This window comes from Mauremys mutica, chromosome 1, assembly GCF_020497125.1.
Source record: "Mauremys mutica isolate MM-2020 ecotype Southern chromosome 1, ASM2049712v1, whole genome shotgun sequence".
Taxonomy (NCBI): Eukaryota; Metazoa; Chordata; order Testudines; family Geoemydidae; genus Mauremys; species Mauremys mutica.
In genome coordinates this window covers 65,929,837-65,956,314 of record NC_059072.1, presented here as the reverse complement: position 1 = coordinate 65,956,314, position 26,478 = coordinate 65,929,837, and the positions used below count along the sequence as shown (strand labels likewise).

Here is a 26,478-nt window from a genome sequence, read left to right as displayed (position 1 = left end):
CAATTAAAAAGAAAAATATCAAAAAAAGAAAAACTTAAAAGTGGAACTCCAAATACTGATATCTATCCAGCAATAGCCTTTATTTAAAAAGTCCTTGTGGAGCACTTGATTCTCATAATGCTGTTGAGGCTGCAGTGGTTAAGCCAGGGTGGTCAAACTTATTGACCGTCCGAGCTGCGTATGACAATCTTCAGAAGTCTGAAAGCCAAGGCACACCTGCTGGGGGTTGGGGCTTCAGCCCTGCAGGGAAGGGGATCTCAGGGCTTTAGCCCCATGGGAGGTGCTTGTCAGGGTTTGCGGCTTCAGCCCCATGGGAGGCGCCTGTTGTGGCGCAAGGTTTCAGCCCCGTGGTGAGGTGGTGGGGCTTGGGGCTTCTGCCATGTGGGGATGGAGGTCTCAGGGATTGAGTTCTGGGAGGTGCCTGCCGGGCTCTGGGCTGAAGCCCCGAAAGGTACACTCCATGGGGCTGAACCCTAAGATCCCCCCTTCCCCACTGGGCAGAAGCCAGAGGAGACGGGGGGGGCACATGGGGGTCACATGCTCCCCCAGATTTTTGAAAGAGTTTGCTGTCCCTGCTCAGTCACATGGTGCCACCACTGTACTCCATCCCTGAACAGCAGCTGCTGGAACTGGCAAGCTGGAAGCTGTGGCCATGGGGAGAGGCAGCAGCAAACAGCTGGGAGCTGCAGAGAGAGAGAGAGAGAGAGAGAGACGGCTTTTGCTGCTGCCTCTCTGTGGAGCTAAAGCAGCAGCCCCACCCTGCAGCTCCCAGCAATTTGCTACTCCCTCTCTATGCAGGGCTAGCACCTGGGAGCTGCAGGGAGGGGCCAATGGGGATAAGAGAGGGGCAAGGCGGGGGGGGGGGAGAGACATGACTGGAGCTGCAGGGGGGGCTGAACCTTTAAATTGTGCCCCTCCACTTCAGAGGCTGATTAAGCTTTTGTGGGGCCCTGGGTCAGAGCAAGTGGGGGCTCTTCCCCACCCCTTCTACCTGCAGTCCCCCCACCTTTCCCCCCAGCACTCCTGCCAGGGAAATGGGTTCAGGGAGCGGGGGCTTGCCCCATCCAGCACTCCTGCTGAGGAACAGGGGAAGCCCCCGTGCCCCAACAGGAGCACCAGGCAGGTGGATAGAGCAGGGCAAGCTCCCCTGGGCCCCAATCCCATTCCCCAGCAGGAGTACCGTGCAGGTGGGCGGAGTGGGTTGGGGCTCAAGGGCACCCCTGGACACAGGCCCCATTGGCCCAATCGCTAATCTGCCACTGCCCCACTCTCAGCAGGCACAGTCATCTCTGGCAAGCACCTAGCCCCACCACCCCACTGTAGGGCAAAAGCCCCAAGCTCCGTTCCACAGTCTGGTAGGCAGAGAATGGGGGTGAGGGGGTTCCCACAAGCCGCACTTTAACTGTAAAAAAGCGGCACAGGGCTTGTGAGCCACGGTTTGGCCACCCCTGGTTTAAGCCATTAGTCAGAGTACTTTGAGAAAGTTGTGCAAAAAGCCTTAACGTGGCACATTTATGCAAAGATTTTTTTAAATCTATTTCTTATGCAAATGTTCTATATAATATTTAGAGACACTACAGATGGAATACTAAGTAACATGCATCCGATAAAGTGGGGTTTCTAATTATGTGGAAAACTGCCAAGGCTACAGAGCCCCAGAAGTCAATTTACATGCACTGGGTAGCATGGAGCTTCACTTAGATTAATAGATTTTAAGGCCAGAACAGACTACCATCTAGTCTGAGGTCTTGTATAACATAGGCCCAAGAACCTCATCCAAATACCCAGTTTTGATGTAAAGACTTCAAGAGATAGAGAATCCAGCATGTCCATGGATACGGTGTTCTATTGATTAGTTATCTTATTTCTGGTTGAAGCTAGATAAACTCAGATTTCCAGACACTGGATCTCATTGTATCTTTTTCTGACAGATTAAAGACCCATCTATCATCAGATTATTCTTCCCTATATAGATATCTGTAGACCAGAGGTAGGCAATCTGCGGCATGCGAGCTGATTTTTAATGGCACTCACATTGCCCGGATTCTGGCTACCGGTCCAGGGGGCTCTGCATTTTAATGTAATTTTAAATGAAGCTTCTTAAAAATGTTTAAAACCTTATTTACTTTACATACAACAATAGTTTAGTTATATATTATAGACTAATAGAAAGAGACCTTCTAAAAACGTTAAAATGTATTACTGGCACACGAAACCTTAAATCAGAGTGAATAAATGAACACTTGGCACACCACTTCTGAAAGGTTGCCAACCCCTGCTGTAGACCATGATCAAGTCACCTCTTTACCTTCTCCTATATAAACTAGATTTAACTTCTTTAACATCTCACTGTAAGGCAGTTTTTCCAGCCCTCAAATTATTCTAGTAGCTCCTTTCAGAGTCCCTGATTTGCACAATACAGACCTGCATTCTTGGTCCTAAATATATGATGTTGCATTTACCTGTTTTAAAACATATAACAAGATCTAATGCAGGGGTCTCAAACACAAGGCCTGCGGGCCGCATGAGCTCCTCACAGCCCCCCCGCCACCCTCCAGAGTTTACCTAGAGCAGACTCCCTGCCTGCCTGCTCCCGCAATGCTTTGGGAAGCGGAAAGAATGTGGGGGAAGAGAGGCACAGGGGCGTGTGTTGATGTTGCTTCAGGCACCGCCCCCAGCAGCTCCCATTGGCTGCGGTTCCCCGTTCCTGGCCAATGGGAGATGCTGGGGGCAGTGCCTGAAGCAACAGCAACACTCGCTCCTGTGCCCTTGCTCCCCCACGGTCCAACCGCTTCCCAGAGCAGCACAGGGGCAGGGAGCCTACCCTTCCCCCAGTGTGCTAGGATGACCAGACGCCCCGATTTTATCGGGACTGTCCCGATATTTGCTTGTTTGTCCCGCGTCCCGACCAATGTTAGGTTGGGACACTGGACAAACAAGCAAAGGCTCCGGAGCCCGAAGGGCTCGCGCCCTCCCCTGCCCCAACTCCGCCCCCTCCTTCCCCCATTGGATCCTTCCCCAAATCCTCGCCCCCATCCCCGCCCCCTCACTGCCCCATTGTCTCCCTCCCCAAATCCCCGCCTCTTTCCAAGCATGCCATGCCCAGGAGACTCAGGGGAGTGCGGGGCCGGGGTGAGTGTGAATCTGGCCTGGCCCCGAGCAGGCAGGACTCGGGCGCGGTACCTGGAGGGAGAGTAGGGGGGCGGCCCGTGGGGCTAGGTGGCGGCTGTTCTCCCCACCTGGGCAGGGGACTCGGGAGCAGCCGCTGCTGCAGCTCCCACTGCTGCGGGGGGAGGAAGTGGCCAAGCACGTGGCGCTCGGCGGCTGCGGCTTTGGTGCCCGGGCCCGAACCCCCCAAGCCCGGGCCTGCTGCGGGGCAGCGCGCACACTGCGCTCAGCCCCTGGCCAGTCACGTCTGGGCTGGCTGCCCAGTTGGTGCAATCCCGTGGCGGAGGCATCGGCAGCCCAGTCCCGTTCGTTCCCCTGCAGGACCCGAGCGGGATGCGGGGGGCTGGGGCCTGCTGCCCCCACTCCGAGGCCGCCCGCAGGATTGCACCAGCTGGGCAGGCAGCCCAGACGCGAGTGGCCAGGAGCTGGGTATGCGCAGCGTGCGCGCTGGGTCCCCGCAGCAGGCCCGGGCTCGGGGGGTTCGTGGGCGCCAGAGCCGCAGCTGCAGAGCTTGGCCAGCGGCCGCTTCCTCCCCCCGCGGCAGTGGGAGCTGCAGCAGCGGCTGCTCCCGAGTCCTGCTGCCCAGGTGGGGAGAACAGCCGCTGCCTGGCCCCGCAGGCCACCCCGTACTCTCCCTCCAGATACCACGCCTGAGTCCTGCCTGCTCGGGGCCAGGCTGGACTCACACTCACCCCGGCCCCGTGCTCCCCTGAGTCTCCCGGGCCTCCCTCCAGCGCTTGCGGAGGGAGGAGGAATCGGGGGTGGGGGATTTTTTTTTCTCTGCCGCCATTTTTTCCCCCTCTGCCCCCGCCCCCCGATATTTGACCTGGGTGATCTGGTCACCCTACAGTGTGCACCAGGCCAGAGCCTGCCCCCCGAGCCTCTCCTGCAGTCAAACCCCCTGCCCTGAGCCTCTTGCCGCACCCTGCACCCCAACCCCCTTCCACACCCCAACCCACTGCCCTGAACCCCCTGCCACACCCCAACCCCCTGCGGTACCCTGCACCCTGACCCCCTGCCCTGAGTCCCCTGCTGCACCCTACACCCCAACCCACCGCCCTGAGCCACCTGCCACACCCTGCACCCGACCCTCTCCCCTGAACCCATTGCTGCACCCCAACCCCTGCCCTGAACCCACTGCCACACCCTGCACCCCTGCTGCACCCCAACTCACCCCCAAGCCCCCTTCCACACCCCGTCTGCACCCCAATCCCTTGGCCCTGACCCCCACTGCACCCCTCATCTCTCCTGCACCCCACACCCCAACTCCCTGCCCTGAGCCCCTGCCACCCCCACACTCCTCCTGCACCCCCTGGGGGCAGGGAGGGAGCAGAGTTGTGGTGCCGATTTCAGGGAAGGGGTTGGAATGGGGGCAGGGAAGGGGTGGGAAGAGGCGGGGCCTCATGGAAGGGGCAGCGGGCAGGGTGTGTGTGTCAGTAATGCAGCCCTCGGGCCAATGTACTAGTCCTCATGTGGCCCTCGCGGTCATTTGAGTTTGAGACCCCTGATCTAATGGCTTGAAGTTGAAACTAGACCAGTTCAGACTAAAAACATCCCCCTTGTTAGAAGTGTGTGCACTAACTGACCACTAGAACCATTTACCGAGGGTTAGGGTGGATATGGATATGGATATTCCCCCCCCCCCGCCAAATTGCTCTAGTTCAACCTGAGCAACTGGACTTGAGGCAGCAAGATTTATGTTGGAGAAGCCCCGTGGCCCGGCCCAGGTTACGCAGGAGGTCAGACCAGAGAGCACAACAGCCCTTTCTGGCTTTATAATCTGTTCACAGGCCCCCCCGGGGTCTGTCTAACTGATCTGTCCCCCACCGCCTGCCACCGCTCCAGAGCCTCTCGGGGAAGTCTGCGCGGGGGGGTGTCTCTGAAGAGGCTCCGAGAGCCGGTCCCCGCGGCGTTTCCATGGACACCCCCCCCCCGCAGAGGGCTCCGAAGGCGGCCCCGAGCCGGCAGGCGAGAGGGGAGGGCCGCGCTCGCCGGCTCTCGGGGGCTGTAAGGCCTCAGGGGAGGCGGGAGAAGCGAGCGCCAGGGCGCGGAGCCACCGTGACAGCGGGGGGAGAAGACGGGGGCCCCGACTGGGGCCTTGTCTCCCTACGGGCCCGGCCCTCCCTCACCCCGGGCCCCGCTCGGCTGCCGCGCTCACCTCTCCATGGCCCGGGCCCGGCCGCCGCTTCACGCCGGAGTCTCTCCAGCCCGCCCGGCCGCTTTCCGGAAGCGCCTGGGTCCTTGAACCGGAAGTTGAACGAGACCGGATTTGCCGGGGAAGGATCGCGGCTACATTGCGCATGCGCATAGCGGCTGCCCTGGGCTGTGCGTTCGCGTTTCAGTTAGAACGAGGAGGGCGGCGCGAGCGCCCAGGCCTTGCGCGCTCACCCCGAAGAGGCGCAGGGGGCTGCCCCTCCCCCTCCATCGCGCGCGCGGCGCTCGGGGGCTGCACACAGACCCTCCCGGGTGCGCGCGGCCGATGCCGGGGCTCTGCAGCGGGATTGCGCCCCTCGGAGGAGCCTGCGCGCCCCCGGTGCCCGCTGCTCGCCCCTGCGCGGGGAGGTGTTATCCTCGCCGGCCCGCGCGAGCACCAGCCTGTGCCCGGCTTCCCCGTCCTGCTGCCGGCGTTTCGCCCATAGCCTCAAAGCTGCCCGCTCGCCAGGCTGCCGGCGCCCGCGGAGCGCGACTGACAGCAGGGGCGGCTTCAGGCGCCAAAGGCTCGTTAATTTCAATCCGCTGCTGCTTCCTGGCCCTGGGGGAGCATAAGCAGAGGCGCCGGAGCTGTGCAGAGGGCGGCAGGGCGTTACCCTTGTAACGCACAGGTGGAAGGTTGTTTCCAACACTAAAGGCATGGAATACAGTCTATTAAAAAGAAAAGTTTCAGAAAATTATCCCCTACCAGCCTATGCTAGGGAAAGCCTCTTACTCATCACCCACAAATGGGAGTTAGCAGTCTGCCCTCGATTACCTTATGGGAGGTTAGTGCTGCTTCAAGGAAAATACTCCACTGCTGAACAGAAATAAATTGGTAATTCTGGCTAACAGGTTCTGCCCTTATAGCCAAGCCAAATAAGTGGAAAAATAATGAACTAGTGTTGGAATTATGATGTATACTTAGTTTTTACTATGATAATTTCTTTATTAAATCCAGAGGCCAAATGGTATTTATACAATTGTGCTAAACATGACTAACTAATAAGCAATTTACTACATCCAAACAGTAACAAAACAGTTATAAGCATTTGATCAAGATACTTAGAAATGGGCTAAACCCAGGGATGCTTTAGACACATATTGGTCAGCTCCAACTTGGTCAGGCAGGTATTCACAATGAACCCTTTAAAAGTTTACTTTTTTATGCCTTTTAACAAACAAGTGATGTCACTGTGAATTATCGACAAGTGAAATATTTTTTGAGACAGTTCACCCTTAATTCCAGTTATAAATCTTGTCCAGATTAAAACCACCTTTCTCTTCAAGGCCATTCCTCCCTATCTTTTCCCCTCCTTTCTGCTGACCAACAGTTTTTCCATTGCACCTGGGTTCACATAGGTGCTAATTTTTTAGGCAACATTGATAAGTGGGGTAGAACGGGCCATGTTGGTTCCTTCTAAGATACTCTGGCTATGTCAACACTACACACCTTTTAGTGACACAGCCCTCCTGCTAACAGGTGCTCCAATGTCGCTGCTCTTTGTCGGAGGGAGAGAGCAAGAGCCAAAAGCACAGTCCACATCAGTGCTTTTTGTCTGTAAAACGTTTGTCATTCAGGGACGTGTTTTTTCCACACCCCTGAATGACAAAAGTTTTACCAACGAAAGTGCAGTGTAGACAAAGCCTAAGTCTTATTTAAAACCATCTGCAGTCACTCCTATTAGTCAGAGCCCTTCTTAGAAATTTCCCATTATTTAGTTATTTTTTTAACCAGACATTTTCTCTACATCATTCCTTCTGGCCTTATGACTCATTACTTTCAAGGCCTTCCTTCTTCTTGCTAGTCAGGGACTTTCTTTACAACACACATATTTCCTTACCCAAATTTAAGATAACTCTTAATTCTTTAATTTCCTATTTATTCTATAACTAGGTTTCAGACATTTCACTGGAACACACAGCAGATGATTTCTGTCCTCTCATTCCATAAGTGAGGGCTAGGAGAAAGACTTACCAGTCTATATATTTATAGAGGAGCGCTATTCATTACAAACCATTTCCTGAAAGTTACCAGAGACTATATTTTCTCATACCTGTTCAGAATTCAGTGACATCAATCTCCTTCCTGAGGGTTTAGCTACACTTGCAGGTGTGCAGTGCTGGGAGTTAAAGCTGCCTTCGTACAGCTGTGTAGGGAAAGCGCTGCAGTGTGGCCACACTGACAGCTACCAGTGCTGCAGTGTGGTCACATTTGCAGCATTTGCAGTGGTGTTGGGAGTGGTGCATTATGGGCAGCTATCCCACAGAGCACCTTTTCCCATTCTGGCGCCGTGGGTTGTGGAAAGGGGACGGAGGGTGCGGGTCATTCTGCTTCCTGTCCCAACGCCCCGTGATGCGTCGCTTCACATCCCAGCAATCCCTGTTTTTCCGTTCACGTTTGGTGCCATCTTGCCTCTTTCAACGGTTTCTGTGCAGCGCAATTTCTGTGGGAAATGGAGCCCGAACTGCTGAGGAGTATGCTGATGAGTCTCGCCAGCACATCACGTTTGGCAGCTGAGCTATTCCTTAAGATCCAAAGTGACAGTGAGGAGTCCGACGATGATAACGAGTTGCGTAATGTGTACGACACGAAGTTGCTTGTGGCCTTCACGGACATGCTCAGCACCGTGGAACGCCGCTTTTGGGCTCGGGAAACAAGCACTGAGTGGTGGGATCACATCGTCATGGAGGTCTGGGATGACGAGCAGTGGCTGCAGAACTTTCGGATGAGAAAAGCCACTTTCATGGGACTGTGTGCTGAGCTCGCCCCCACTCTGCGGCGTAAGGACACGAGATTGAGAGCTGCCCTGCCGGTGGAGAAGCGGGTAGCTATTGCAATATGGAAGCTGGCAACTCCAGACAGCTACCGATCGGTCGGGAACCAGTTTGGAGTGGGAAAGTCAACCTTTGGAATCGTGTTGATGCAAGTTTGCAGGGCCATTAATCGCATCCTGCTAAGAAGAACTGTGACTCTGGGGAACGTGCAGGACATTGTGGATAGCTTTGCCCAAATGGGTTTCCCTAACTGTGGAGGAGCGATAGATGGGACACATATTCCTATTCTGGCACCACCCCACCTAGCATCCGAGTACATTAATCGGAAGGGGTATTTCTCCATGGTTCTCCAGGCACTTGTGGATCACCGTGGGCGTTTCATTGACATTAACACAGGTTGGCCCGGAAAGGTGCATGATGCACGCATCTTTCGGAACAGTGGCCTGTTCAGGAAGCTGCAGGCCGGGACTTTTTTCCCAGATCGGAAGATCACAGTAGGGGATGTCGAAATGCCCATTGTGAACCTTGGAGACCCCACTTACCCGTTAATGCCGTGGCTCAAGAAACCGTACACAGTGAGCCTTGACAGCAGCAAGGAACGGTTCAACTACAGGCTGAGCCGGTGCCGAATGACTGTGTAGTGTGCTTTTGGCCGTTTAAAGGGGCGCTGGCGATCTCTGTATGGGAAGCTGGACTTGGGGGAAAGTAGCATCCCCGCGGTTATATCCGCATACTGAACTCTCCATAATATTTGTGAAGGGAAGGGTGAAAGATTCAGTCAGGCATGGACCTCCGAGGTTCAACGCCTGGATGCTGAATTTGCACAGCAAGAGAGCAGGGCTACTAGAGAGGCCCAGCACAGGGCTGCAAGGATTAGGGATGCCTTGAGGGAGGAATTTGAGGCTGAAAACCAACAGTAATGTTTGGTGCCTTGCACGGGAGTGAAGTGCAGTGGTTACAATGTTAGTAGGAATCTGTGTTTGCTAAGCTGATTTGCAGTGCCTGTTTCTTTCCTGGGCCAAGGTATCTTTGACTTTCTGCAATAATAAAGACTCTTTTCAAAGCCAATAATTCATTTATTGAAAAGAAAATAACTTTATTGACAGACACAAGTTTTTGGGAACCTAAAAGGGCAGGGGGGTGGGGTGGGGAACTGTACAGTCACAGGTTTGAATATGTCCTGTCTGGAGGGCTGTGCAATGACTGCTGCACTTCAGGATGGCTATACTGCATGGTGAGGGGGATTGAGTGCAGAGGGTAAGGGTCTTGGTCCCCGGGGTGCTTGGTGAACGTACAGGTGTTGAAGGCAGCTGGTGGTGGTGGTAAGAACCTGGATGCTGGGGAAGGGGGTTTTGAGCTGACATGGGGACACAAGGGAAAGAGCTTTGGGACAAGGGCGGCAGGGGGGGCGGGCATGGTAGTGCTCCGCCTGCATGGCTACGAGCACCTGGATAGAGTCTGCTTGGTGCTCCAGGATGCTTATCAGATGCTTTGTGCTTTTCTTCCTGTCTGCTGCATTTCTCTGAAGGATCCTGCTTTCCCTTTCCCTCCAGTCCTGCACTTTTTGATTCTCTGTGACAGAGTGCTGCATAACTGCTTGCAGCATGTCTTCTTTGCTTTTTTGCGGCTTCTTCCGGAAGTTTTTTAGTCTCTCAGCCGTTGATAACATGGGCAGCTGAGATCTCAAGGTTGCATCTGTAAAGGCAAAAATGCAACACTTAACAGAGGCAGCATTGTTTATACCGGACAGTTATTCCCCCGCAGTTAAGGAGGGTAACAGTCTTCACAATAGCATAATTTTCCCATCCCAAAGAGAGCACACATAACCCACGGGAGCCCCGAAATGGTGAGTAAGGGGGACTGATTGTTTCAGGGCTGTACTGTCCTCTGGGTTTCTGTGCGTTGGGGAAAGCAAACAGCTGCAGGGGGCACCTACACTGAACACTATCCCAACATTTTCCACAGGAGTTTATCCTGGAAGATATCTCGCTGCTGCAGGTCACCTGGGAAGCACTGGAGGGTCTTCTACTGCAATGCGGATTCCGCCCTGGCCCCTATGCAGCTTACCTGTGTCTTGCAATGGTCCCCCCACCCCTCGCGGCACAGTGGCGCGGACATGTTAGCCTGACTGGGACAAGGACCACAGTGGCTCTCCCAAGAAACCTGTGCAAGCGCATTGCCCACGCTCTGGCTGAAACTTTTGAAGAGATTACCGAGGCCGATTACCACGACGTGATAGACCACATCAATGCGCTATTCCGCATCTAGGCATGCATGCATGCAGCCCTAACTCTCCCTCCTCTCCTGAAAAATTTCAATCCTGAAAATAAAAGCCACTTGCCGGGAACCCGCTCCTCTGTTTGTTCTCCACCAAGTACCGGCTGCTGCGACTGGCTACCGTCCACCTGGCTTGAGAAGAGCTCCTGTCTGCATGCCTCCTGGGACTCCGGGGTGTCTCCCCCCACTCCAGTACCCTCATTCTCGCTTTCCTCCTCCTCCTCCCCCCGTTCTGAAGTGTCCATTGTGGTCCTCGGAGTGGAGGTGGGGTCATCCCCAAGTATTGCGTCCAGCTCTTTGTAAAAATGGCAGGTCATGGGGGCAACGCCGGAGCGGCGGTTTCCCTCGCGGGCTTTGCAGTAGGCACTCCACAGCTCCTTCACTTTAACCCTGCACTGCAGCGTGCCCTGGTCATGGCCCCTTTCCAGCATGGCCCTTGATATCTGCCCATTGGTATCGTAATTCCTACGGCTGGAGCGCAGCTGGGACTGCACAGCTTCCTCCCCCCAAACACTGATGAGGTCCAGCAACTCGCCATTGCTCCATGCTGGGGCTTGTTTGCCACGTGGAGCCATGGTCACCTGGAAAGATTCACTGATTGCACTCTACACCTGGCTGAGCAAACAGGAAGGGGATTTTTAAAATTCCTGGGGAATTTAAAGGGTGGGTCTGACGCTTGGTCACCTGAGGCCAGGGCAGTAGAGTTCGAACTGATGAGCAGAGTGGCTGAACAGGCATTCTGGGATACCTCCGAATACCTCTGGAGGCCAATAACAGCGCTTTTGGTGGCCACACTGGCGGAGCAGCGCTGCATCAGCAGCGCTATAGTCGTTATTCCCCAGGTCGAGGTGGAGTACAACCAGCGCTGTAGCCAGGGAGATACAGCACTGTATGTGCCTTGCAAGTGTGGACGGTGAGTGAGTTGCAGCGCTGTAAAGCCACCACCAGTGCTGCAACTCTCGTGTAGCCAAGCCCTAAGTCTGCTTATAAAAAGACATTAACAGTAGAAAACACCTTGTTTTGTTTATTTTAATTGTCCTAATTACTGATTCCCTTAAGACAATTCCTCATCCTCATTGCAAAACATGATTTATAATAGAATCAAGAAGCTCAATCTTTTTATCTTAAAGAGTAGGTTATGGGGTGACAATCAGTCTATAAGTACGTACATTGGAAACAAGTATTTGATGATGGGCTCTTGAATCTAGCAGATGTCTGGGAGTTGAAGCTAGACAAAATAAGGCATACATTTTTAACAGAGTAATTAACCATTGGGACAATTTACCCAGGACTGTCCATCACTGGCGATTTATAAAAATTTGATGTTTTTCTAAGAGAGATGCTCTAGCCCAAACAGGAATTATTTTGGAAAGTTCTATGGCTGTGTTACACAAGAGGTCACATGAGATGATCGCAGTGGTCCCTTCTGGCTTTACAGTCCAATTTACAGGTAGAGCATGGGCAGTGGTAATACCCATATCATCTTCTCTCCCCCCTGCCCCCCCTCAACTGGTCCACCAGTGTATCTCAACACCTCAAGGTAGGTCAACATTCAGGAGTATTCAGCCTTTGCCTTTTTTATCAGACTGCTGAGGAGGAACATGAGAGCCAAGTGGCCATTAAGAATTTAACTGAAACCACCCACCCACCCTTTGCACTTTCATTTAATTGGAATGATACCAAGAAATAAGCTGAAACTGTTGGCTTTACATACTGTTTAAGGCAGGGGTGGGGAACCTACAGCCTGGTTTCAGCCCACTGCTTCATTTCATCCAGCACCGGAAGGAGGGGGGCTGGAGGGAATTGGGGGCAGGGCCTCAGAGAAGGGGTGGGGCAGGGGGCGGGGCTGGTATAACAAGCCTTGGAGATTTTCTGGACTGCAGTCAGAGGGAGTGGGTGAACCCCACAGCACTCTACCAGTGCATGGGGCTGCTCACACTGCACGTCCCCTATTGTGTGCTCCAGGAGGTGAGGGCAGCTTTGCCTCCTGCTTCTCTCAGTTTCTTCAAGCAGGTCCTGTGGGAGAGTGTTTCTCACCCCTGACCCTCTGGAACTCGCAATGAGGCCCTTGTCCTGCAGGCCTCCCCGCCTGTCCCCAACAGGTCACCTGAGCCAGCTGCACAATATCCAGACAGTCTGTTTCTGAACTGTGCCCAGGGAACATCTGATGTGCTCATGAATCACCCCATCCACTTCCTCACCCTCATGTCCTTCCCTGAGATTGAGTGGTGGGACTTGTTGCCTCCCAAGGAGGGCGACGCACCCCAGTAGACCAGCCTGTACTCCACTCTGGTCCCACGACTCTCTGGGGAGATTAGATGGTGGCTCCTTCACACAGCTCTGAGCACAGGGATGTACCTGGCATGGTTCACAAACTCCCCGGACACATGTCCCTTCTGCAGTGAGCGGGAGACCCTGGCACACATCTAGGTAGGGTACATCAGATTGCAGCCCCTCTTCTGGCTTCTCCAAAACTTCTTACTGTGGTTCTGACTGCACTTTTCTCTACACCTCCCATCCATGGCCCCACAAAGTCACAGGACCTCTTCTTCAACCTTCTCTTGGCACTGGCCAAGATGGGCCAACCATCACACCAGGGGGAGGAAGCTGAACAGGGTGATGCTCTGTGAGTGTGGGATCTATTTCTGATCCCTTGTACAATCATGCCTCCTGGAGGTCCTGCAGTTTTGGTGGCAATGCGGCAGTGGGTACGCCGAAGACATGGGACCATGGGACCTCCCGCAGGCATGCCGCCGAATCCGCATTACCAGCAGACCTCCCGCAGGTGCGCCGCCAAAAGCTGCCTGACTGCCATGCTTGGGGCAGCAAAATACATAGAGCCGCCCCTGTAGATACCATTTTAAAAACAAAAATCCATGTTAATTCTACTAATTAGGTGAAAGAAATACTCTTCCCCAGTATGATAGCCAGCACTATTTAGGAATGTAGATGGTCCTATTTCTATTTTCTTCTTATGCTAAAAGTGTCCCTCAGAGAGGCAACCACTGAGTTTATATTGGGTCCCCAAAGACACATAGAAGTGTCCATGTTTTTAAAGAAGTCTTGGCTAGGAAATGTAAGAAATAATAACAGTATAAAACTACCAGGAAACTGATGCAGGAGTTTTCCCAGCAATTCCCACATTTGACCATCTCTGAACATTTCTATAGAAATGTGGCATTTTTACCTACCTGCTGCTTCTTGTAAAGTTATTTAACTCTTAAGAAACAAACTGTAGCAGGTAAAAGTTGTAACTACTTAATTTTTAGCTTAACCTAGAATTGGCACATCTATAGGTATTAAATTAGTTTCTTAAGAAAGTTTCCTCTGAAGGTAATACTTATTCCCCAAGGTCTAAAATACGTAGGAAGAGTGAGTGGGGTGTGGGTCTCAGGACGGCCTGCCTTCTAGTCAGAGTTCCCCTACTGAGGTGCTATTACCTTGGGCAAGTCACTTATCCTCTCTCTCACCTTTCTACTCTGTAAAATGAATATGTTTGCCTACTTATGTCACAGGGGTGTCTGAGGCTTTATTTGTAAAATGCTTTCAAATCCTCAACTGAAAACTAAATGAAAATTATTACTCTTATCTCGGGTATCTCATATCTTGCAGAAAGGTACCAGATGCTGTGGTGTTTAGGTGTGCTTGTAATGATTAGAACTGGGAGCACTGGCTGTTGGGAGTCTGAAAGGACAGGAAACAGGGAGGAGGGAGGAGGAGTTGAGGAGGCGGAGTGAGAGTTGCAGAGCGTGCAGCAGCAGCTTGGTAAAGAGGTTTCCACTGTAAAAATAAAGTCCTGCTGAAGCTTGTTCGTGCCTTGACTGATTGATACAACAGATGCGCAGTTGGTTTAATAATAAGATGTTGATAAAATAGGAAGGATGTTTTAATATAATTTACAACTTGTAATAATAGGTAACTTCTTGGATGGAAAAAAGGTATATGCATACCCATACTTGAAATCCCAGCTCCCATAAACTAAATTCTATGTATGTACAGTGCCTAGCACAATGGAGTCTACTCTTGTTTGGCCCCCAGGCACGACCATCATAAACATGATAATTGTACATTTTAGACTTAATAGTATTAAAAACTATGCAAGTATCACCATCTGTCAGTTATAAAGAACTAAAAGGCTACTCCACCAAGCTCTGTAACCCCTAGAAGTAGACCTAGTTGAGCCAAACCCATCACCATCTGGACAAGATCCTCCAGTACCCTATGGAATTGTAGCAGAGGCACCAGCAGTCACCCAGATGCTTTGTTGGATACTTTCTCGAAGTCAATGCAAGCCCAGCCATACTCAATGTTTCCTTCCAGCTTCTCCTCCATCAACTGTCTAGCAATGACCACACCACCTATTGTCCCTTTTTCTTTTCTAAAACCTAACTGCTCTTTCCTAAAATGGGCTCCTTTATTCAGCAAATGCGACAGTATATGATTCTCTTGGACAGTTTCATGCAGTGGGATAGCAACTTAATTCCTTGGTACTCTGAATGGTCCTGTATGTCACATTTTTGTTTGTATATCAGACCAGTGTGGACTTTCTTCACTCTCTTGCAATTTTCTTCTCTTTTCAGACTTCATGCAGGACTCATATAAGCCAGCATACACCAACCTCTCTCAAGACTTTGATGATTTCTATTGTGACCTTGTCCAGTCCTGCTGCTTTTCCAGGTACCATCTTCAGCATTGGAGCCTTGACATTTGTCCCTGAGAGATCAACATCCGTAATAATTGGTTCACATGATGGTAGTGTAGCATCTAAAGGGTTCTGGTTAAGTATATCCTTGCAGTATTCTCACCGTCACTTGCACGTCTTCCATCACAAGCAGTCTGCCCCCCGTATCCTTTACAAATGGTATGTTCCCTCTTTTTCTTCCTTTTGTTTCTTCTTCACACAATTGAATATACTTTCTTTTTGGAAAGTTGAGAGCAGTTGTTCATCTCATAGAGCTTGCCTAAAGTTAGGTTTCTTGCCTTTGACTGCTTGCTTTGCTGCTCGCTTGGAGGCTCTATAGGTGGCAATGTCTTCTTTCAAAGAGTTATTTTACATCACTTTTCTGGTTTCTCTTATTTCTTTCTGCACCTTCTTGTTAACTACCATTCTTCATGAGACTGTGGTCTACCCAGCTTAGTGTGTCTACATACTGTCTCAGCTTCTCAGATCAAAATGTTCTTAAAGATAGACTACTCTTCCACTGTTCCAATTTGTGTACCTTTTGTCTCAAACCTTCCAGCTGTTTCCCTAACCTTATCTGCAGACACCCCACACAATCTCCATATCCTGATGCATGTCTTGCTGGTACACAGCTCATGCCAGGACCATTTGTCAGTTGCAACTGTTACCAGTGGCTCGTGTTGGGGTGTGACCATTTTGCTCAGGAAAAGTTTACAATCCTTAACTTCCTCCTCTGGCTCATTTAGGTTATCAAGAAATCTATTTGCATGCTTATTCTGCTGCTTCAGTGTGTGCAAAGATGACTTTCTCTTCTCTTGAACCAAGTGTTGACATTTGCCCACTCATTACCTAAACACCCCTCAAGCAGTGCAGCAACATCTGCATTCTGCAATCTCTGTGCATACCGTCCCAGTATCTGGTCATAGCCTGATCAATTTGAGCCCGGATGAGCAATAATTCCTATGGTCTGGCCATATCTTCTAGTTTCTGTAGGCCCTGCCTAACCTCTTCCTCAGGACAATGTTGTTGTGGGACATATACCAGCACAACAACCAACCTGCACTCCTTTGCTTCTATTCAGATAGTTGTTAAATGGTCATACACCTTGATGATTTCCTGAACATTGTTGTGAACCACACTCCTGCACCATTTCTCCTTCCACTACCATTTGCATAGTAAAACTTACAACCCAGACCCAGTTCTTAAGCTGCATTTCCTAACCATCTGGTGGATGTATATGTGGTTTCCCCTTCTCTCTCCAGAGCACTGTAAGAGTACTGCTGCTGCTCAGTACTCTTAACAATTTTTTCTCGTCTTGAGAAAATTTATTCAGTTTTTCTTCTCCTTGGTGAATTGCCTGCCACTGGTAACAGGTCCCACCTACCCTGAGTCAGGGTGAGGGCCCTGAACAGCCTGATTTTAAAGCACCAGATACTTGCCTTTCATACCCCACCTTTGTTTAGAATACCTCTAGCATGAGAAAGCAAGTAGTAGAAGTTTGGTTGTCAGAGGCTGAGACACTGGCTATTTGGAGCATTTTTATAGGAACTGAGAACTTGACTCAGACTGACCCCAGGCCATGGCAACCCTTTAGGAGGTATGCCTTAGTTCTTCATCTATAAAATGGGGATAATAGAACTTCCCTACCTCTCAGGGGTGTTGTAAGGATAATTTCATTAAAGTTGTGAGATGCTCAGATACTGTGGTAATGGGGGACCATATAGGTTCTTTAGAAGACTCTCTGCACCCTCTACTGTAATAGAAGTGATAACTCTGCTCTTGTACTAGGCTCCAATTATATACTGCATTCTACAGAATCAGTTTTACATTATGCATTGCAAAGTGCTCTAGTTTTGTGTAAATACTCTAAATTTTTATGTCTTCATAATGCTTAAGCTTGATAAACGATGCTAACCTTTACCTGCTGGAAGAAGGATCTATGCAGCTGTGTCCTAATACATATATATGAATTATTAATTAACTGTATAGTTTTTAAAACAATCTTTCAATTGCTAGTTTACAACATATGCTGTGGCATCTCTAACCACTCTAGTAACTAAAGTCTTCTGATTAATCGGGGGTAGTCTTAAGATACTGAAAACTGGTCTAATTAGACTAAAAATATTGGGTTTTCAGAACTGCTGGACTAGCTTTCCCTAGCAGTGTCGGGAACTTTTAGCTAAATAGTGTGGGGGAAAAATACTATTTCTTACTTACTAGTCCTTAAACCAGGGGTGGGGAACCTTTTTTCTATCAGGGGCCATTAACACACACAAAAAATCAGTCGTGGGTCACACACAATCCCATGGCGGGGGGGAGGAGGAGGCTCAGAGCTTCCTCTAGGTGCTTCCTCGAGGGTGGGGCCAGAAATGACAAGTTCATGGTGTGCAAGGGGGCTCTGGACTGTGGCAGGGGGTTGGAGTATAGCAGGGGGTGAGGGCTCTGGGATGGGTCTGAAGGGTTTGGGGTGCAGGAGGGGGCTCAGGGTTGAGGTGCAGGAGATAGTTTGGGGTGCAGTGCTGACCGGAGCCACCAGGGGCCCTTTTTGAGTGGGCGCTCCTGTTGAAAACCAGATGCTGGCACCCCTACAAGAACCAGTGCAGCTTGTTCCATAGCGTGATGGGGGCTGAGTGGTCCGTAGACTCAGCCAGGGGCATCAGGCAGCGGCTTTTGGGTCTCTCCCTCACCAGTAGCAAAACCTCAGTGAAGTATCACCTGCACTGCATTCTCCACTGTGGCCCCCAACACAGAAGCGAGCAGCAGAGGGAATACGGCAGCCCCTGATGGGTGGAACGAGAATACAAATACCACCCTCCAGAAAAAGGGAATATGACACTGAGGAATAGCTACAGGATGGGAGGTGGAAGTGTAGGGATCAGGAATGAAATTGGGATCCCCACTGGCTAAGCTGTGGTACCATCTCACTAGGCACAGGGGCTGACTGGGCAGCTGTGGGTCCCCCTTTATGACACCAGGCTTGGGTGCCATGATGGGTTTGGTGCTCATACCCTTGGCATCAGATTGGATAATGATTGATTTGGTACACATGGGAATGCCTGCCTTGATTCAGGAGGGGGCCCCAGAAAGCCCCAAACCTGGCTGTTTGTCCCCAGCCATCTCCTCAATGGGCTCAGTGGTGTGGAGCAGGGGGCCACCTGTAGCTGGGCACATGGAAAGAGCAGAAGCTGCCCCCATCATCTAGAGCAGGGGCAGTTTCCCATGCAGTACACTGAGAACGGAGCAGCAGGCCCTGCGATGGACTTGGGGCCCAGATCAAGACCTGCTTCAGAGTGTCATCCTCCACCTGGGCTAAAGGAGATAGAGGCCCTGGATCTATCTCCTGGAAGATCACATAGAGACCCCTGCCTGAGGAGGTCCTCTCCAGGAGATTGAGGTGAGTTCCATTGGGGTAGGGGCTGCACGCTTCCCCTATAAGGGACTCTGAGAGGAACATCTCTGTCCTCTTCTGCTGCCAGAGCTTTGTGAGGCAGCTCCAGTAGATGGGCTTTCTGAAGGGGCACAAAAGTAGGCCCAGCGATTGGGCTCTCCAGGTGCCAAGCAGGAGGATGCCTCCTGCTTCTTGACAGGGAGAGGCTGGACCCACAACTTATGCTTGCTGCACTTCCTCTCCCCATAGCCAGTACCCAGGCCTCCAGGGTGTCCTTGGAAGGCTGACCAGAGGGGGAGGAGGTGGTCCACAGTGCAAGAGAGATGGGCTCAGCGCTTGGGGAAACAGGGATGGTCTCTCCCTGAAATAGCCCAGGAGAGGACCTATCCAATGTCACCACCACCTTCTCCTCCATAGACCTTCCAACCCCTCCCCCCTCCCCCCCCCAAAAAAAGGAAAAAAAAAAAAAGCCTTTAAGCAGCAGCATCTGTCTGCTTGGGAGAGTATGAGAGGGAGGACAACCCCTGCACTCAAGCAGGATTATCAGCTGGTGGAGGCGATAGGGGAACTGGGTGGATGGCATCATCAGCAGAAGCAGGGCCTACACCCTCCTGAGAAGTGGAGATGCTGGACAGCCCTCCTCACCAGGCCAAGAGTCCCTCTGGATGTTCCCCAAAACCCATCAGAGGAAGCACCAAGCCTCCCCCAGTGAATGGACCTGGTACAGGACACCAGGAATGACCCCTCTAAGCTCCCCATGCTGTGCAGTCTGCCAGCAGAACAAGATGACATGGCAGAGAAAGGGGTCCTTATGGCTCAGCAAGAGAACACTGAAGGGCAGTGTTCATGTGCACTTAGGGCCTCCAGGAGCTTGAGGGGTGCAAAAAAAAGTCACCCCTGAGATGCCTTTCTCCACCACCTCCTGGACAGCAGCCTCTGATGTCAGGCAGATGACCTTCCCATACATCTTGGAGGCTCCTTCAATGGCCAAGGGCCCCACCACCCATGCCAAAGCCCACACAAGTTTTTATGTGGGGCAAGGTAGCCCCCAGGAAGCAATGGATGCTGTGCCTTCTGGTCAGGGTTGGGGAGGAGGCCTGGCCCCTGTTGATATTGGATGAGGCAGTGGCAGCAGATCAGAGTGCTGTCACCTGTGCATAAGCTCTGGGTGCCCAACTTGATACCCAGGGGTTCTGATTGGCAGACATGCTGAAATTCACAGCTGCAACTGAAGTCAATTAGAGCTGGGCTTTGAACACACAAAGTGCCTCACAATGCTAAGTACTCTGACAAATTATGTCCTGGTCATCAAGATGGGCACCCACAATTAGCAACTTTACCTTAATATGTGCCTCAACTCCCCATTTTACAGATGGTGGTGATATCACTCCCTCACCCCATAGAGATGTTATAAAATTAATGTATGTGAAACACTCATATTACAGTGATGAGGGCCATAGAAAAGCCCATGCAGAAATAATTCAGTCTTCAGTTAAGAGTTTGAATAATCTGCAGTACTAATGGCATGAGGCCACACACGTTGAACAATGAGGCTAAAACAAAATATTGAGTCCTGGACTTAGGACGGAAGAATCCCATGCACTGCTACAGACTAGGGACCGAATGGCTAGGTAGCAGTTCTGCAGAAAACGACCTAGGGGTTACAGTGGACGAGAAGCTGGATATGAGTCAACAGTGTGCCCTTGCTGCCAAGAAGGCTAATGGCATTTTGGGCTGTGTAAGTAGGGGCACTGCCAGCAGATCAAGGGACGTGATCATTCCCTTCTATTCGACATTGGTGAGGCCTCATCTAGAGTACTGTGTCCAGTTTTGGGCCCCACCACTACAAGAAGGATGTGGAAAAATTGGAGAGTCCAGCAGAGGGCAACAAAAATGATTAGGGGGCTGGAGCACATGACTTGAGAGGCTGAGGGATCTGGGATTGTTTAGTCTGCAGAAGAGATGAATGAGGGGGGATTTGATAGCTTCTTTTAACTACCTGAAAGGGGGTTCCAAAGAGGATGGATCTAGACTTCTCAGTGGTACCTGATGTCAGAACAAGGAGCAATGATCTCAGGTTGCAGTGGTGGAGGTTTAGGTTGGATATTAGGAAAAACTTTTTCACTAGGAGGGTGATGAAGCACTGGAATGGGTTCCCTAGGAGGTGGTGGAATCTCCTTCCTTAGAGGTTTTTAAGGTCAGGCTTGACAAAGCCCTGGCTGGGATGATTTAGTTGGGGATTGGTCCTGCTTTGAGCAGGGGGGTTGGACTAGATGACCTCCTGAGGTCCCTTCCAACCCTGATATTCTATGATACTATACTCATTTAGTGAGCACTATCTATTCTGTGCACTGACTGAGGCAGGGGTCTTGTGGAAAAAAGCAGTATGTGATTGTCATGTAAAAGGATGATCATAATGCATATGCAAACAAGGGGCTGAATTAAGGTGGCACAAGCAACCTTAATTCTATTTCCTGAGTGCTTGACTTTGCAACCTTAAAGTTTTTAAAGTGTGTGTAAGAGCTAATTCTGCACCTAGCATGGCATAGATAATTTCATTACAATAAGTAAGTTTGCCCAAGATCAAATAGAAGTATGTTTTAATCTAGAAAGAAGCAGTATGTTAGTCCACTTCATTCATAGAGACTTTATAGCCATAACATGCTGATTTTAGAGATATCATTGCATAAAAAGTCAAACAATAGTTACAGAACACTTTCAAGTACCCCAAAATAGCCACTGAACATCAAAAACCCTTTTTATAGATTGCTTCCTTTAGTAAATGTTTTTTTACACAGGGAAAGAAAAAATTCAATGTGGTACCACTAGTGCTCTGAAAAAACAGAACACCCCCCCCCACCCCTCGCCTAGGTAACACTAAACAACATTTGTAGTCCTGGTCATCAACGGGCACTTACCCACTCATATTAAACTGGATGAATTCCTATGGCCTGTGTTATGCAGGATGCCAGACTGTATGATAATGGTCCCTTTTGATCTTAAGATCTATGAAGCCTCACAGTGCAAAATGCACATTATGTTTAAACTTGTTCAACCCATATTTACCGGCACTGTTAAAACACTACACAAAACATTCAAGTAGTAGATAATTGTAATGCAAGCCCTTGCATGGCAATCCAAATTTATTGAACTACTGATGCTAAGTCATACAAAATTGCACCACTTTTAATTAAGGCTTTTAGTTTACATTTGGCCACCTCAAAGCAGTTGTAACATTAGGTTGGTCAATTTAAATACCGTGGCTCCCTGTTGGATATACACACAATCTTTACACCCAAACGTTAATTCATACAAAGCAACAAGGCATTGTTAAATAAATCAGCAAAAGTTAATTACTGCAACTTAGGCCCTGTGACCAATTACACATGATTAAAATTACTTCCCACATTCACATCCACAGTACTCTTCCACCATTTAACATCTCAACCAAAACGTTACACATGTAAAACAATCACTAACAGGCAAAAGTACTAAAACCTGTATATTTGGTATTGCAAATACACTTATGCATGAGCAAGCAAGGGAATTAACAGTGAGAATCTACAGCTGCAGAAGCCTGAAAATGATTTACAAAATTGTTAAATCATTAAAAAAATCATTTTAAAATATACACTTCTTGTTGTAGACCCCCACTGTACACACAACTATAAACATTGTTCCCTATGTAAACAAGGAAAAGGAAACATACAATAAAAAGGTTGAAAAGTCTGGACATTTCCTTCCCAACAGATATTAAAGGCAATGTCTTTAGTCAGACATACTGAAAAGACTCTTATTTTAAAGACTAGATCACTGTCTCCACAGGTTTTTCCTAAAATTAAAAAACTAAAGCTGTTGTGTTAATCAAAGCGGTTTTGTATAATATGATGATGATGATCCTGTATTTCTTTAAAAAAAGTTACAATAAGCTACAAATACCGATGAAGCAAAGTTATCTGGAGTAGTCTATATAGGAGCTCTTTGGACTTTCTTTTATTATGCTAAAATAGTGGTGCTTTTAGGATTTACATTATTGTACTCTCCAATAGAAAGTATGGGGATTATTGAAGTATACAGTACACAGTTTTCATACATGTACAACATTGGTGGATGAATGTCTCTTATCAGTAATACTGGATGTAGGCTCTGGTTTTACCAGTTGCATACACTTAGAATATTTATAAGTAAAAATCTCTCGTGACACTGGAAAGTGATTAGAATGTGCAAACTGATGTAGTAGCTTTCATCCACTTCTTAAAGGGTACCACCACAGGAAAGTCCATTTAAAATGTTGATAGGTTTAATAAAGTTGGAATGCTGGCACTGTTGAATTGGGCAACAGTTCTTCAGACCTGCAACGATGAAACAGGAGATTAGTATTAAAGCACAGTTTTCTAGGACTGAAGAGTTCTGCATCTCAGTGTAACTAAGGTGAATTAAATGCGACTTTCAAAATTTACTAAGACCCTAAATAAGTAGTGTATATAGACACAGTGACATCAAATTGAAATGTAATGAAATTTAAAAGTGAAACACAGTAGTAATTTTAGGTGCCATTTGCAACAATAGGTAGAAAGTTTGATTTAAATGATGTCCCTTTTAAAAAGTATAAATATCCATTACCTAGTACTAACATTTCCCCCCCCCCTCAAATCAGCTCTCAAAAAGTTCTGCATTTTGTCTGAAACAGCTCATGCACATGCTTAGGAAACACAGGACTCAGTTTTCACGCTGGAAAGTTAAACGTTGTAACACACAGTTATACCAGCAACTTATTTTTTTTTTCTGTAAGTCATGTGAAATGATGCATTTCACAGATTTTGGATCAGGTATAATGGAAGACTATTATAAAAAATTGTTAAAAGGGCTCTGAGAATTATTTTTATAGCACACATACTAAAATCGGTTCATGAACCGATTTTAGTATAAAAGCCCAACAAAATGGATTTTAAAGATTTTTTCCAAATGCATTTTGGTCAGAAGCAAAATTTTACAAGTACATTAAAACACAGTTTAGTTATAAAAGGGACCTTAGAAAAGGAAGTCAGATTGGTTGATGAGGATATTGTAAGAAAGGGGGACTTTATGGGCCAATCAGCCAATGTGGCACCAAAACTGAAGTTTTATTTAAAAAAAGTACTACGTTTTGATAAGTGCATTTTTATTACTTGTGTACAAGTGTATTACCTGACCTTTTTGCCTCAATACTCCAAAGGTATGTGGGTATTCACTGTATCTGGACACCTTTCACTTTCACCCTTTCAATGAAAACAGCCCTGGAAGCTGCCTCTTTTAAAGAGTTTCAGAAAACTAATCAGATGGAGAATTTATGATATATTTAGAAATGGGAACGTAGCATTATATGGGCAAGAGAAACAAAAAAACCCTACCCAAAGAAGTACCCCAGGTTTATTAAAAAATAAAAGTGTAAATTAAGTATAGTTTCTATCTTTATACCTTGCTTGTTAAATATTGAGAAGCAATGAAAACCAGGAGTTTAAGTTTTCCTTTAAACATTTCTTTCAATGTGCTCTGCCTACTGTGTTGAGTCGCTAGTGCAGTCATGTGCAGAACTACAATCTGACACTTTAATTAATGTCTTTACAAATCCGACAGGCAAAAAACCCAACTGCCCCCCCCCCAAAAAAACCCCAGGTGGCTGCTGATGCCCCCATAGGCACACCATTTGTCAGTGTGAACTTAATGGGATTAGGGAAATATAGGCAGAATGCATTTAAATGACCTTAAACACTAGTCTCAATCATTTGCTATAACAACTTTGTAAACCATGGGATTCTGATGTAGAGTGATTGAAGTGGTGAGACTATGCAGCATCAAGTACCAAACCCCCAATTTGTAGCACCAGGTTTAAAATTTCAGTAACTCAGCCATGAAAAAAAAATCTTTCCCGTTCCTTGATTTCTGGATAAACTCTACACGATTGAGTTTAAACAGATTAACTTTCACTTCTTCTGTACCAGCTTGTAGTTTACACTGGTGATGAGCCCAAACCGTGCAGTTAGGGTATGGATTATTATTAGTGCATAGAATACTGCCACTTCTACCAGTGTTCAGGGGCAGCTATCTGGGGTTTTGGTCCAGACCCATCAGGTTACTTTTTTTTTTTTTGGGCCAATCTGGTGCTCCAGATGCTTCTGGAACCAAACAATCTCAAATTTTATTTGGATTCAGACACTTCACTCAGCCTAGACTGTTTTTTGGCCAGATACTGGAAAAGAAAAAAAGACAATGCACTGTCTGAATTTTAAGACAGGTCGGCATGTTATCACTGTACTAATGATACCATAGCTCAGACAGCAAAACTCCCTCCACCCGCATAAGCTTCAAATACACTGAGTGGGAGGGATGAGACAATCCTGTACCAGAACACTGAGAAAGAATAGAACTACTGAAATGCAATCCTATCCATTTGAACAGGCTACTGAAGGGGGACAACAGACATGAAAGAATCAAGATGAACAGGTGACAGTTGTCCAATGACAGGACAACCATGAGAGTATAGCATTGTCTCCATACCCAGGCTGAAAATGCAAGTGACCAGGAAAAAGGAAATCTGAGGACACCCTGTGATGTCAGTGACTCATCAATTTCTCAAAAATCTTGCCAAAAAAGTGCAGGCTTAAGCTTGCTCTTAGCCTTCTAAAATATATAAGGCATTAGTTAATTGTCACACTAAAAGAAGTTAATCTAGTAAACCAATAGCTCTAGGTAAAAAAAAGTTTCAAGGCCTGATACATATGAAACATGATTGTCCAATAGCTCGCTTCCAAATATACACGTTGCAACGTATTTCTTTTTTTAAAAGACTAACTCCTCTATCAGGACATGTTTTTAAGTTATGGAAACCTTACAGTCCAGAGCAAGTTGTTAAAAAAAATAGCTTAACACATTCTATAAGCCTACGTACATATTTACAGCAGATCACAAAGCAAAAGATGACATTTTAGCTGTACAGTAGTATACTACAGACTTCCAGAACTGCAATTATTTTGTTGGTAAGATACATTTTGTTTAATCAGACTTCATACAAGCCTGCCTACTTTTGGCTAGCTACATTTAATGCTTTAAGATATCTCATATGATATTTACATTTTCTGATGTGTATGCAAGGTTGTTTCTTTAGTCCGGCAAAAGATTTTGGTCCATCAGAGGCATCTCTTATACGCATGCCGTTGCATTTGACTTAGGTTTTTTGGGCTCTGCCATTCCAATTTCAAATAAATAAATACTTTTATTTCTATGTTAAAACAAATAAAGTCTCTGATCCTATTTTGCATTCCTATTACTTGAATAATTGAACCTTTGAAAACAAACAGTGGTAGGTCAACAACAACAAAAAAGCTGAGAAAATTAAGAAAGTAAGTGAGCAAGCTTACCTGGCTCAGAGCTACAGTACATCTATGAATTAAAGTAGCTGACACGATGACTTTTTGCGTGCTTTTCCAGGCACTGGAGTTTTTCTGTTAATTTGCCGCACAAGGTCATAAAAGATCTGTGAACACAAGAACTTCTTAGTTTAGGCAATTTAAGCCACTTCTCTGACTTTCAGCCTCTAAGCTTTTCATGCATTCGTTCACTTAAAAATGTGCACATTTAACCTTCATGTTTTGAGACCTATTTAAAATATGAGTAGGTACCTATTTGTTTTCTACCTCCTCCTCTAGTTAAAGCTGCCAAGGTTTTCTCAGTTAACTGGAAGTAAGGTATAATACTTCACTTAGTATCAAGAGCAGCTTGTCTTGCAGGCAAAGTTTCCTGTATCCACATATATTTGAACTGTATTTCACACTCCAACATGATTAACTATATGCATCGTTCTGATTTGTAATTAAGTGTTCAGGTCAAATTCAGTGGACAAAATTGAGCAATAAGCAGTTTATGTACTTATTATAGAATTACTCCTCCTAAAGGGAAAATATTCCTTTAAGAAGATTATAGTAGAATTCTACTGTATATTCTAGAATGTTACATGCTT

At 48.0% G+C, this 26,478-nt stretch overlaps 2 protein-coding genes across 2 annotated transcripts in view; both read right to left on the bottom strand.

Moving 5' to 3' along the window:
- NUP107 (nucleoporin 107) overlaps nt 1–5,473 on the bottom strand; it is a 48,293-nt gene extending 42,820 nt beyond the window's left edge. Inside the window, exon 1 of the mRNA XM_044980330.1 lies at nt 5,327–5,473. Within this exon, the coding sequence (XP_044836265.1) occupies nt 5,327–5,334 (8 nt within the window). The 5' untranslated portion in view covers nt 5,335–5,473. The remainder of the gene's footprint in view (nt 1–5,326) is intronic.
- Nucleotides 5,474–21,592: 16,119 nt separating this feature from the next.
- The window catches only part of RAP1B (RAP1B, member of RAS oncogene family), a 72,883-nt gene continuing 67,997 nt past the window's right edge, over nt 21,593–26,478 (bottom strand). Inside the window, exons 7-8 of the mRNA XM_044980451.1 lie at nt 25,880–25,995; nt 21,593–22,834 (exon numbers count right to left, since the gene is read on the bottom strand). Coding sequence (XP_044836386.1) covers nt 25,909–25,995 — 87 coding nt within the window. The 3' untranslated portion in view covers nt 21,593–22,834; nt 25,880–25,908. The remainder of the gene's footprint in view (nt 22,835–25,879; nt 25,996–26,478) is intronic.